The 13,790-nt window shown below is 35.1% G+C and overlaps 1 protein-coding gene across 1 annotated transcript in view; it reads right to left on the bottom strand.

Moving 5' to 3' along the window:
* Positions 1-255: 255 nt before the first annotated feature.
* LOC144958225 (uncharacterized) overlaps positions 256-13,790 on the bottom strand; it is a 120,655-nt gene continuing 107,120 nt past the window's right edge. The window contains exons 4-5 of the mRNA XM_078890063.1: positions 13,391-13,480; positions 256-3,785 (exon numbers count right to left, since the gene is read on the bottom strand). Coding sequence (XP_078746189.1) covers positions 3,634-3,785; positions 13,391-13,480 — 242 coding nt within the window. The 3' untranslated portion in view covers positions 256-3,633. The remainder of the gene's footprint in view (positions 3,786-13,390; positions 13,481-13,790) is intronic.

Genomic DNA, 13,790 nt, shown 5'->3' with positions numbered 1-13,790 from the left:
GTGTGTGGGTTATTCAAACGTTACTTTTACCAAGATAAATCTGTATTGCAGTATTGAAGAAATAATACTAACGAAAGAGTGAAAATGGAAAGGCTTCGTATGGGAACAAAACATGTTCCCATGTTCCCATACGAAGCCTTTCCATTTTCACTCTTTCGTTAGTATTTTACGATCACCGGCTTCAGGCAGCCCTTACCGTTTTCTACTTTGAAGAAATAATATTGAAGTAAATATAATGGACTGAGACTCACGATCTGAGACGGTAGGACTTTTAATATAATTCATGTTTTTTCCACTCTTCTTTTATAGTTTAACAGTCAAGTGATTGTACAATTTTGACAGCATAACGATAATAAGTTACATGTAAACAAACAGACATACAAACAAATCAATGATGAAATGATCAATTTGGAAAAACCGAATTTAATACATTAGATTGATAATGATTCGAATAATGGAGAGGCGAGGCAGGCTGAATAAGCAGGTAGTGAGTATAAATAAACTGACGAAAATGAATGCGTGAATGAATTGATGAGGAGGTAGAGGTGGACACACAAAATAGAAAATAAAAAAAAAGAAGGCAAAATCGACAACAACAAAAAAAAACAAAACAAAAAACCCCCCAGCAAAACAACACACAACAAAATAAAAACAACAACAACCCGGAAAGAGAAAGATCCATTTTAGATCGTTATTATTAATTGTTGAATGCGACCTCTCGTCTCAATTCGGTATTATGCCGAGGTGGATTTGATGATGGAAATTGAATTCATAACAAATGTACGAGACTGAAGCTAAAATGTTTATTGAAAAGGGAAAAAATGCTCCAATTTAGTAAACGTAGACATATAATGTGGACACTGTGGGGCTTCCCCCTTTATCAACAAAAACATGATGAATGAAAAACACTTAGGATGAATGAGAGACGTGAATAACCTTTTTCACCTTAACCCTCTCCTTTCCAACCATAGGAAAATCGTCACATTCGTTACGATGCAAAGGACAATTTTCTCATTCTGATTTCTCTTGTACATCACAAAATTTCAAGAAATACTTTGATTACAGCTATGCATGCTAAACACTGTGTTGAGAGCTCACTTGTTACTTTTTTGTTTGAGTAAGAAAAGTCTATTTTTGTGTTTGATAGGAATGAATTTTCGGGGGAAATTTTAAAAATAGCTGGTAAGGAAAGAGTTAACCACGTCATTCTCACGCCCCTCTTTCGTCCTCAATTCATTGCGTTTTGTTGATAAAGTGCAAACCCGAAACGGCCACATTATCTGTCTTCGTTTAATAAATTAACCCTCTATTTCATTTCCCATCGTTATCTTTTTCTCCGAGCTTCAAGCAGCAACGTTTTCATTATTGAAAATATGGAATTTTGAGCGTAAAACTAAAATTTCAAAGGCCTGACCATTTTAACTCAAATGATATTTTCGATTTTTGATTCACCCCAACTGTAACACCAGATTGAGAAGACGTTTCACAAATAGTTAGACGTACAAATATACAGTGAAATAGGTACAGACGTTCTTAAGCTTTATGCTAATCTTGAGATTAAGTCTGTACAAATCATCATTTTAAGAAAAATCTTTTTCCTTCCATTCTGAATAGATTTTTAATGACAAAATGCCTTTTTTCTAAAAATCAAAATACGATTCAAACTTTAGATAAGGAAACTGTGTAGAGATTAAAATATATCCTTTCTTGATAGACCGATGGCATATTGTGCACATTCAATATTATGGAAAAAAAAAACAACTATACGCATCGGAGTAGCCAGATAAAATTTCACAATAACAACAAAACAAAACAAAAACAAACAAACAAACAAACAAAAAAAAAAAAGAAAAGAAGGGTGCAGAGTAGTCATAAGAAAAGGTCTCATAATCTGAAAAATGTCAATTTTTTCCGGGCATCACTTTTTTCTGCCAAAATTAACACTAACAGTAGAAATAAATCTATAATCGTTATCCCATAATTATGAGTATGTGTCTTAATTAAATAAAACATATCACCTTGTCTTGTAAGTTTAATGGTGAAAAAAAGTGCAATTAGTGTACCGTGAATTAGGGTGACTTAAGGCTTGTTGGGGTCTCGAAGACCATTCCCAGAATGTGCCCCCCCCCCCCTCCCCCTTATTGAAAATTATTAAACAAATATAGTAAAATAAACATTATTTGATAAGTTTCACCCTCCCTCATACTTCAGATTAAGAAAACCGGACAGGTCATTTCAATGTCACGATATATCACATATATATGTTTTAAAGGTGGTCTAAAGACATATCATGACATTGAAATATCCTGTCCGATATTGTTTTTCTAAATGTGGGAAATGATGAAATCTATCAAACGTTGTACATTTATTATATTTGTTCAATGATTTTTAATCGGGGGTGGGGGTTGGGGTGGGGGGGGGGCAGATTTGGGGGCTGGTCTACGTCACCCCAACAGGCCTGAGTCATCTCATTCCACAATACTGAGGTACTCTTGAAATACACATTTAGAAATTTGGTTAGAAAACTCGTCCTTCAAATATCGATCGATTTACATAACCCTCCTCTTGGCAAAAAATTTCAAACCTGGGACTTCGCGAAGTCCCAGGTTTGAAAGAGTTTGCCAACAGGAGGGTCATTTAAATCGATCGATATTTGAAGGACGAGTTTTCTGGCCAAATTTCTAAATATCTGTTTTACCAGAGCATGGCAGAATTGGTTTATCTATCAGGTCCTAATTATAACAAAGTGATCGGAACAATTTGTTAATGTCGAAAAGCCAGATTCAATTGTTCAACGCGAACCTCAGAGATTATATCACCATTAAGGCAACTCTGATCGGCCTATAGATACGTTAGAAAATAATTTGATAGATCTGTTGTATTAATTGATTAACACAGATAGGTAACAATTATGTCAACAAATAAACTTTAATGATAGTCTATCATTCGTTTGAAACAGAAAAATAGTCGATACTATATGTTTAGCGTTCAAGATCATACTGATGCTACGCCTGTGTTCATGTAACGTTTAACTTTTTTTTCAAGATAAGACAGGATAAGACAATATTAAATCGATTCATTAACCAATTATCAAAATTTCGTGAGATGACGATATCCTGGTACTATCTCCACCTTTGGATATTTTGAGATACCATATGCATGACAATCACATTTGAAGTGGCTTCATCCGACAAAGAAATTGTTTAAATCGGGAAGTTAGCTTAAAAGTCATGTACAAACGAGTGATTAAAGGTTATATACAGTTATTAACCTAATATAAACTTAAAATCAATGTTTCTCAATTTGAAGAAATCTGGAGATAGAACCAGTTAATCTTCAGCCCATGATTTACAGTTTGAAACAGTTTTAGATTTTAAGGATTCATTTTCATATCAATAAAAACGGATTAAATGTTATCGATAAATCATAGCTTCAAAGTAAAGAAAAAATATTCCAAAAAAATAAAAATTATTATAAGTCTATCTACCCCGAAGCATTTGTTTGAGAGTTATTTTATATCCACTGTTCTTTCCAGAAAATCGACTAACAACAGTAACGAATGCGTCACAGGCTTTCGATCGGACTTCAAAGTGTTGTAAAATGTCCTTTTGTCTACAAGAAATCTGTCGGGGGTCAATTCTGGTTCAGTGACATCTCCGTAGAAGCAACCCAACATCGCAACGCGCACAGTCGATGCGTGGCTTTACATCTGTTAAAAGAGTCTCTTTCCTGGGAAGTTTGGGTACAGCGAACAAACTCAGGTACACAAGTCTGTATGTAGCAATCTGCGGGGAAAAGAAATTAAATCATCAAAATTTAAATCTCTACAACATATTGAGAATGATTTGTATGTGCATTGATTGGTATGTGCAGTTTAAAATAGTTATGTAAATGCAGTTTTATGCACCTTATATGTCGCATTACCACAATTCCATCATGCCATTGCAACAATGCGTGTTACAATGCTTCTCTCTGTCTGTCTCTCTCTCTCTCTCTATCTCTCTCTCTTTCTCTCTCTCTCTCTCTCTCTCTCTCTCTCTCTCTCTCTTCCCCCCCCCCCCTCAATCGTGAAGAAGAATATTCTATTTCACTCAGTACAGGTCGCCAATTGAATCTCTTTTCTTAAAAGCACTCTTACAATGACTACCCCTGCCTGCAGTCAGGCATCATTCACACCTTAGGCAAAATGGTATGCATTTAACCGGTTAACTATTGAACTCTGGAAAAACTCCAATTTAAAAATTTGGCCAGAAAACTCGTCCTTCAAAATCGATCGATTTAAATGACCCTCATCTTGATAAAACCTTCAAAACCTGGAACTTCGCGAAGTTGAGGTTATTACTTTTATCTCCTTTCCTTTTATCATTGCCTGAACATCCTGCTCTGAGGCATATCTCAAGAAAAGTACTAGATTATAGACAACTGAAGGGCACCTTGCATGTTACCACTGTCACCCTGTGTAAATTTGAAACTTTTCAAATGGGTCTTGCGGCTCTCAATGAGTTGTAAAGAACAACTAAATACAAATTTGAAAAGATGTAAATGTTAAAGTCCTGGACAAGTAGAAAGAAGAATGCAAGAAAAATTAATCTCTATCAAAAGTATCCTCAACTCAAGGACATTGCTGTAGACAAACTTCCTATCCAAAGGGTAGCAAGCAATTTTGTTATTGCCCGATTCACGCGATAGAAACCGAAATAAACTCCGACACCTTGGGCCTAATGGCTCTGGAGGGCTACTGTTTTTCAACTCAAGAAATGCTGATTTTTTGGGGGTATGATTCTTGGGCATAATGTTTCTCTCTGTGTTGTTCAGGCCAGTATCTTACAAATCTGATCAGATTTTTACCTCTAATCCTAGTTCCTACTTCCCTATATTTCTTTGTAATGAAAGGGCAACTTATTAAAGAAAAAGAGAAAAAAAAAAACGCTTTCATTTTCTAGATTAACTTTTACAGTGTATTGCTAAATGCTTTCAACAAGATATGAAGTGAGTAGAAAAGTGCCAGAAGACAATAGAGAATAAAAAATTTTTTCGCGGCGGTAGTGGGGTTTGAACCTGCGACCTTATTGGTACGACAACTCCGCCTGGCAGGTGAGAGCGTGGCTCTACCGTGTGAGCTATCCACGAACACAAAAATATTCGTTTCAAACCCAAAGTCATTTCTAGATCCCTCTCTCACCCACTTCTTGAGATCGCCGATTCGTTCGCCACCATCGCGAAGTAATTTTGACCAGCAGTTAAGCTTAATAGCCAATATTCTCATCACAAACATATAACATAGAAACGATTGAGACATTGAGTATGCTCCGGTGTATGGGGTGAATTTTTAATTCAGAAAAGTGAGTGGAGCAGGCACTTATGTTGGTAACAACAAGATATGAAGTGAGTAGAAAAGTGCCAGAAGACAATAGAGAATAACATTTTTTTTCGCGGCGGTGGTGGGGTTTGAACCTGCGACCTTATTGGTACGACAACTCCGCCTGGCAGGTGAGAGCGTGGCTCTACCGTGTGAGCTATCCACGAACACAAAAATATTCGTTTCAAACCCAAAGTCATTTCTAGATCCCTCTCTCACCCACTTCTTGAGATCGCCGATTCGTTCGCCACCATCGCGAAGTAATTTTGACCAGCAGTTAAGCTTAATAGCCAATATTCTCATCACAAACATATAACATAGAAACGATTGAGACATTGAGTATGACTTTGGGTTTGAAACGAATATTTTTGTGTTCGTGGATAGCTCACACGGTAGAGCCACGCTCTCACCTGCCAGGCGGAGTTGTCGTACCAATAAGGTCGCAGGTTCAAACCCCACCACCGCCGCGAAAAAAAATGTTATTCTCTATTGTCTTCTGGCACTTTTCTACTCACTTCATATCTTGTTGTTACCAACATAAGTGCCTGCTCCACTCACTTTTCTGAATTAAAAATTCACCCCATACACCGGAGCATACTCAATGTCTCAATCGTTTCTATGTTATATGTTTGTGATGAGAATATTGGCTATTAAGCTTAACTGCTGGTCAAAATTACTTCGCGATGGTGGCGAACGAATCGGCGATCTCAAGAAGTGGGTGAGAGAGGGATCTAGAAATGACTTTGGGTTTGAAACGAATATTTTTGTGTTCGTGGATAGCTAAATGCTTTGCACTTTTGACGAGGTAGTTACAACGTTTGAAAGGTCTACGTACTACGATAATAAAATAAAGTTGTTTACTGACACTCTGAAAATAACGCCGTAATATTTTTTCTTCATACTAAATGTCAATTTAAAATAACAAATTTCGCTTAAAGCAAATTTAATCTTTTAGATAATAACGTTTTGTTTCTTCTGCATCCTCCATGAACACCCTCGAGACCTGACAAAGCATGTTTTAATCAATTTGGTGAATACATGTTTACTTCATTTATTGATCTATTAAGACGACCCTCAACTTGTCAAAAAGACTGAAGCCTGATACTTAAAATAAGTTTTATATTTCAGGCTTTTTAACAAGTCGATAGTCACCTTAGTCGATTGACATTTGAATTTAATGTATTCTGTCCAAAATGAAAAAAAGGTGTTTTGTTAAAACATGGCATAATTTACACAAGTCAGTCGAAACTGATTGATTGAGAAGTAGAGTCAATATACCGTAATTACACGCCTGCACTTGAAAGACTAAAATTGTTTGTTTTTGTCCCGTAAAATCCACGGTCGCTCCACAAAATCGATCAGCCATGGAAACGGGCTGAGGCATCTTAACCCTTTAGTGGCGGGACTGAAATTCTTAGTGTTTTCCTCAGTTTATCACGTAATAACAACAAACCTAACCCTTTTTAAACCAAGAGAGCAATTACAGCGCCGATGGAACAAGAACTTCATTTTTGGTGAAAACGGTGATATTGAGATACAGTATAATGTTGTCAGATAAGAGTAAACATGAACCCCGTTTGTAAAGGATTAAAGAGAAAGTCAACTGAAGGCTTTGTTCAAGTCAATTTATCTATCCCCTTTGCAATCAGGCAACCAAAGGATTTTTTTGATTGAGAAATTGACATAATAGAATGAACGGTGCCTGTATTTCATATTTACATCCAATGTAATTACCACGGGCCCCTGTCCCCGTACTATAATAAAACACCTCATTCCATTTTTGTCACACCTTTATTCCTCAAAATTTAGGAGTTAAAAAAGCGCAAGCCTTCAGGATATTAATATCAAAATCTAGATGTGCCTAAATGATTCAATATACAGTCTTCCCTGTTTAATAACAAATTTAAAAGAAAAACGTTAAATTCAAAATACTTTAAACATGGACTTATGAATAAATGCTTGACATTTTGATTATCATATTATGAAGAAATGCTTTACATTTAGATTATCATATTATGAAGAAATGCTTTACATTTAGATTATCATATTATGAAGAAATGCTTTACATTTAGATTATCATATTATGAAGAAATGCTTTACATTTAGATTATCATATTATGAAGAAATGCTTTACATTTAGATTATCATATTATGAAGAAATGCTTTACATTTAGATTATCATATTATGAAGAAATGCTTTACATTTAGATTATCATAATCGCCTGTCAATGCGGCTCAATATCTTTGACATGGCTACCTACAAGCAAATTGACCTATTTTCGAGTTCTTTCCCAGTGTTTTGTGGCTTTTGTGACGTAATGGAATCAAAAACAGCTCTTTTTTCATGGTAAGTGTGCCTACATCTTGTATGGGAACTGAATAAACAATGTCCCTGATGTAACCCCATAGGAAAATCATACGGAGAAATTTCCGGTTACCCATGCGGCCATGCGACCGAGCCCATCTCTCCCAATCCATCTGGCCTCATTTACAAATACAATACTAGATATTATTGCTGTGGCGCTTCTGTTATTATTATTATTATTATTATTATTATTATTATTATTATTATTATTATTATTATTATTATTATTATTATTATTATTATTATTGGTGGTATTACAATGTTGTATCTTTATGATTATTTATGGTATCAGTTTATGCTTTGGTTTCATTTACCTTTTTTTCTTACTTTCATGTATGGTGTCATCAAATCGTATGGATTATTGATTAAAATCAAAGTTATTTTTGTTTGTCTTATTTTGACTATGGAACTGATACTTATCATAGCAGACCTGTCTACTTGAAATAGGAAAATGTAATAAGTAATTTTGCAGGGTAAATAACATCGTAGACATTTTAACAACCCTTAAAAATCACCGGTTTGTCCCTATAAAGCGTGGGGAAAAATATTTTTAACTCAATGTGATAACTCTGGCACCAGAACTTGGTTTTCAAGAAATGGGATTTAATTAAAAACTTTTATTATATCCAGCTCGGGATTTAGCCGTAGTTCTACGGGAATGTTCGTAGTAGTAAGGAGGTCTGTTGTGATGGGTATCAATGTATATATATATATATTTAAAAAAAATATATTTATATATATATATATATTTTTAAATGAGAGAAACTTATTGGAAATGTAAAAGTGATTGTGATAGTGGCAGTGATAATGGTAATAGTGGTGGTGGTAACGGTGATGATTGGGGTAGTAGTGATGATGGTAATATTATTATTGTTATTGTTATTATTATTGTTATTCTTCTTCTTCTTCTTCTTCTTCTTTTATTATTATTATTATTATTATTATTATATTTATTATTATTATTAATTATTATTATTATTATTATTATTATTATTATTATTATTATTATTATTATTATTATTATTATTGTACGTATTGATTGGTATTACGATTGTTGTATTTTTGTGTGGTGTATCAGTTTATTTTTTGATTCCATTTACCATTTTTCCCCACTTTCAGGTATGTTGTCATCAAATTGTTGATTTATTGGCGAAAGGCTAAGATTGAATAAACTTTGAAACTTTGAAACTTTGAAACTTTAAGAATGTCTTTTAGAAATTCGCGAAAGGCTTGTCTCCAAGGCGAACACCGTATTACTGATAATTTATCCATGGCCGATATCAATGAAGATGGGATGCAGCATAAAAGTCTAGCTTATCTAAACAGGCAAATTAATCGTTTTCAAGGTAAAGAAATATGGGCCTATTACTCTTTTGTGCATCTGCCAATACCAAACATTCAATTTGTATCTTAGTTCTTAAAAAATAACTTTCATATCTTGTAAAGTTGTCTTCCAAACAGAGCTATGAAACATCACTGAGCTACTTTTGGTGGTTTCGTTTGATGCAATCACATAACACAAAGAGAATTTTGTCACACTGCAGTTATTCTGAAATCTGGATAAATTGAAACAACACTTGAGGCTTATTGATCTAAATGATACGTATTTCCAATTACTTCTGTTTATAAATTGCACCAGAGTCATGAAAACAAGGAGGTTTTATTTATGCAAATGAAACATTTGCCTCAGGTCCAGTAATGATTCATAAAGGAAACTGATTGGAATTGATACGAGGACACAAGAATAAACATCATGATCATGCACGTATAACCGTCATTTGATGGACAATATTGACACAAACGTCTGATGGAATTTTTTACCTCACGATACAAATACTTTCTAAACATATTATACCTGGACATATTCCACAATAAGCGGATTTAGTTGGGTTTTTTTTTATTTGGTTGATAATTCCAATTTAGCAAAAGTAGATTTATATTTAGAAAGTGGTTTAGTATAGAAGTTTTGCATTCACACTTAATGAAAATCCAAAATCCCTGTTTTGATTAAATATCGTATATTTCTTATTTGTGGTCCAGACTACAGTTCACAATACACACACACACACACACACACACACACATACACACACATACTCTCTCTCTCTCTCTCTCTCTCTCTCTCTCTCTCTCTCTCTCTCTCTCTCTCTCTCTCTCTCTCACCCACCTACATTTCAAAATACACCTTATGAACATTTCATTATTTGGTATTTTTTCGAAGTCTCTAAGATTTCTGTAAATTGTTTTTAGTTTCTACCAATTCCTGAGAGTGTGGGCGGGTGTCTGTTCTTAATAATAATAATAATAATAATAATAATAATAATAATAATAATAATAATAATAATAATAATAATAATAATAATAATAATAATAATAATAATAATAATAATATTTTATTGCATCCAAAAAGGATTTTTTTGTACAGACGTGTTATAATTTACCTTTAAGATAAAAAGATAATGGAAATATGATCTATATATAGTCCAGTATTGGTTCCACAACCAGAGCCGCGCTTTATATGAATAATTTCACCACTGTAAAATAGTTAAAACTGTCACTATAAACTGAAAATTGAAAAGATTGCAAAACAAATAAACAAATAATTTAATGAATTATTATTTACATTATTTGGAAGTGAAAATCGAGATAAGTATATAAAATTATGATTATTGCTTGTTATAAAGCCTAATACTGGAGGCAGAAAAGATTTTCTGTGTCTCTCTGTTTTTGTTGAAATAGAGAAAGGGAGACCACTCCTTTCTGACAGATGTTTGTGTTGACAGTTTGTTGTCATGTTCTCTTGTGTATGTTTTATTTTATGTAATTATCTAATCGCTAATCTGTACTGGCAGCAAAAGGCTCAGATAAAAGTGCAGGCAGATACAACAGATGCAATTGAAATCAAGAAAGGAGTGCGCCAGGGATGTGTTATGTCTCCTTGCTTGTTTAATTTATACACAGAGTCTATTTTTCGGCAAGTAGAAACAGCACAAGGGTTGAAGGTTGGTGGCCACAACATCAACAATTTACGCTACGCTGACGATACTGTCCTGTTGTGGAAAGTAAGGAAGACCTACAGAAGCTACTTTCAAAAGTGAACGAAGAGAGTAAAGAAAAGGGGCTGTTCATGAATGCGAAGAGGACAAAAAAATGGTGATAACAAAAAAGAAAGAGCCCATAGACATAGATATAGATATAGAAGACTGTCCAGTGGAACAAGTAAAGGAGTTCACGTACTTGGGGCAGTTAGTAACATCCGATGCAAAGTCTGACGAAGAGATCAGGAGACGAATAATGCTGGCCAAAAATGCGTTCATGAAACTAAAGCCAATCCTCACCAACACAAATATCTCCATCAGAACACGAATGAGATGCACCAAATGCTATGTGTGGTCCATTTTCTTTTATGGTTGTGAAACGTGGACACTAACCGCACAGACAGAACAACGTATTGAAGCTTTTGAGATGTGGACGTACGGGAGAATGCTGAAAATACCTTGGACAGCAAGAAAAACAAACATCGAAGTCCTCGACCTAATGGGCCAAAAACAAAAAGAACTTCTTTTGACTGTGAAGCACAAAAAGCTGTCATATTTTGGACACTTGCGAAGACATGATAGTCTCGAAAAAGGATAATGGAGGGAAGAATTGAAGGAACGAGAGGCAGAGGAAGACAAAGGAAATCCTGGACAGATGGCATCAAGGAAGCTACAGGACGGCGCATGGCAGACTGTAACGAGGCTGCAATGGACCGTGAAGGATGGAAGGCAATGACATCCGACCTATGGAAAGAGATGGAACCCGGGTAAGGGTAAGGTAATTAGGGAATTTCATGTTGGTGTCGTCTATATTCAAATTTTGGAAAGTACACATCTTGTTTCTTTCGTGAAGGTGTTGTTTTTCTTTTCTAGACCTATGCTTTCTGTGAGTTTTGTTACGCCATTGTAATGAGAGTATTTCTTTATAATCTTCCTTGCAGTTGCAGTTCTGATTTGTTGATATCAATTTTGATGTAGGGATCCATACTATAATTGTATATTTGAGGTTGTGTCTTACTACGGTTTTGTAAGCGAGTGTTGAGTTTTGTTTGACGGTGCAGCCACTCATGTTTTGCGTTAAAAAAGCTCTTATTCTATTTGTCTGATCGTTGCATTAGCTTATCCTGAATATCACAAGCTCTGTTTTCCTCAATACAAGTCCTAGTTTAGTTGGATAATGTCTTCAATTGAATGACTGTTATTATATAGTGCAGTGCAATTAGACGCACTTTGATTGTCATGCCACCATGGTTGTTGTTAATGAAAACAAGAAAAAGCAAAGACCAAGAACCGATCCTTTGAAGACACCCTAGGTTATCTGGTCGTCGGAGATTTGATCTTTAACAACTATTTGTTGAGTTGTGTCGATCAGAAATAATTTGATCCATTTCAGTATCTGACCAACGTTCTAGACGGCGAGTATGTGGTACCTTATCAAAGTCTTTCTCGAAATCAAGAAGTTTCATGTCTGCCTGACTACTTTTGTCAAGTTTCAGTAAGAAGTCATCAACCACGGAGGTTGAACGTGTTTTACATGAGCTGCGTTTTTCGAACCCGTGCTAAGCATCATTCAGTAAATCATTTAACTCAAGATGGTTTGTCACAGAGGACACTATGATATGCTCCAGTAGTTTACAATTAATGTCGGGGAGATTCGCCGATAATCTCCCGCGATTTAGATAGCTCAAATGGTAGAACACCCGCCTCACAAGCGTTCCGGTGCATTCGAGATTTTCTTCTGACTTTGCCCTCTTTTTGCCCACTTACTGGGTAGATAATACTGCTAAAACTGGCGGAAAGTAATTTCCAATAGGCAATTGTTCTTTTTAGGGGTAAAGTTCATTGTTAATGTCCATTTAACGCTACATAAACCGTGATATACTCCATGGACGCTTTTTGCACCAAGGGCTTTAAAAAAAGAATATAGTTGACCTCTTTGCTTATAAAAGTAACATTGTGATAATATTTATATCTTGGAATAGAAGTCATAACTCATAATATGAATCATTTTTTTTCTTGCTATGAACATGATATTTTAAAGAAGTAAAAGCCGAGTAAAAGAAGTTTCGAGCAAACTACTGGTTAACTAGTTAACTGTCGTACTCTGGAAAGACTCGTGTCTAAAAATTGGCGAGAAAACTCGTCCTTCAAATATCGAGCAAACTAAATGGCCTTCACCTTGGCAAAAACTCTCAAACCTTGGACCCCCGCGAGATCCCAGATTTGAGAGGGTTTTTTTTTGTTCCAAGATGAGGGTCATTCAAATCGATCGATATTTTTGAAAGACGAATTTCCTGGCCGTATTTTTAAATACGAGTTTTTCCAGAGTTTGGCAGTTTTCTGGTTAAATCCACATATGAAATGTAAATGATTGGAACAGCACGGCCATAGTCTGGAAAACCCATCCTTTAAAATTTGGCCAGTAAACTCGACCTTCAAATATCGATCGATTAAAATGACCCTCATCTTGGCAAAAAACTCTCAAACCTGGGACTACGGGAAGTCCCCGGTTTAAGAGGGTTTTTTTTCCAAGACGAGGGTGATTTAACTCGATCGATATTTGAAGGACGAGTTTTCTGGCCAAATTTTTTTTAAATGGTCTTTTCCAAAGAACGGCAGAGCACATACCGTATAAAATGGAAATGTCTTCTGGACTTGACTTAGAAATAGGGCTCTCTTCCACCGGAACTTTATCATCATTCACAAAAATACCGTAATCTGGTTAGGAGAACAAAATGGAGGCATTTAGAATAATAAATGGTAATGATCATAACATATTATATTCTCAACATATCATTTACCATAATACTGAAGGGGCTGACTTTGACAACCAAGTAGAATAACAATTACAGCAACCAGGGTGAAATATTAGAGTTTTAGAAAATGCTTCAAACAGTTCACTGCCATACTCTGGAAAACACGTATTTGCAATTTTGGTCAGAAAACTCGTCCTTCAAATATCAATTGATTTAAATGACCCTCATCTTGGCAAAACTCTCAAACTCGGGACTTCGTGTAGTCCCAGGTT

Source organism: Berghia stephanieae, chromosome 1, assembly GCF_034508935.2.
Source record: "Berghia stephanieae isolate SIO BIC M18660-M18661 chromosome 1, UCSD_Bste_1.3, whole genome shotgun sequence".
NCBI lineage: Eukaryota > Metazoa > Mollusca > Gastropoda > Nudibranchia > Aeolidiidae > Berghia > Berghia stephanieae.
Note: the sequence above shows the minus strand (reverse complement) of the source record. Positions and strands in the feature narration are given on the sequence as shown.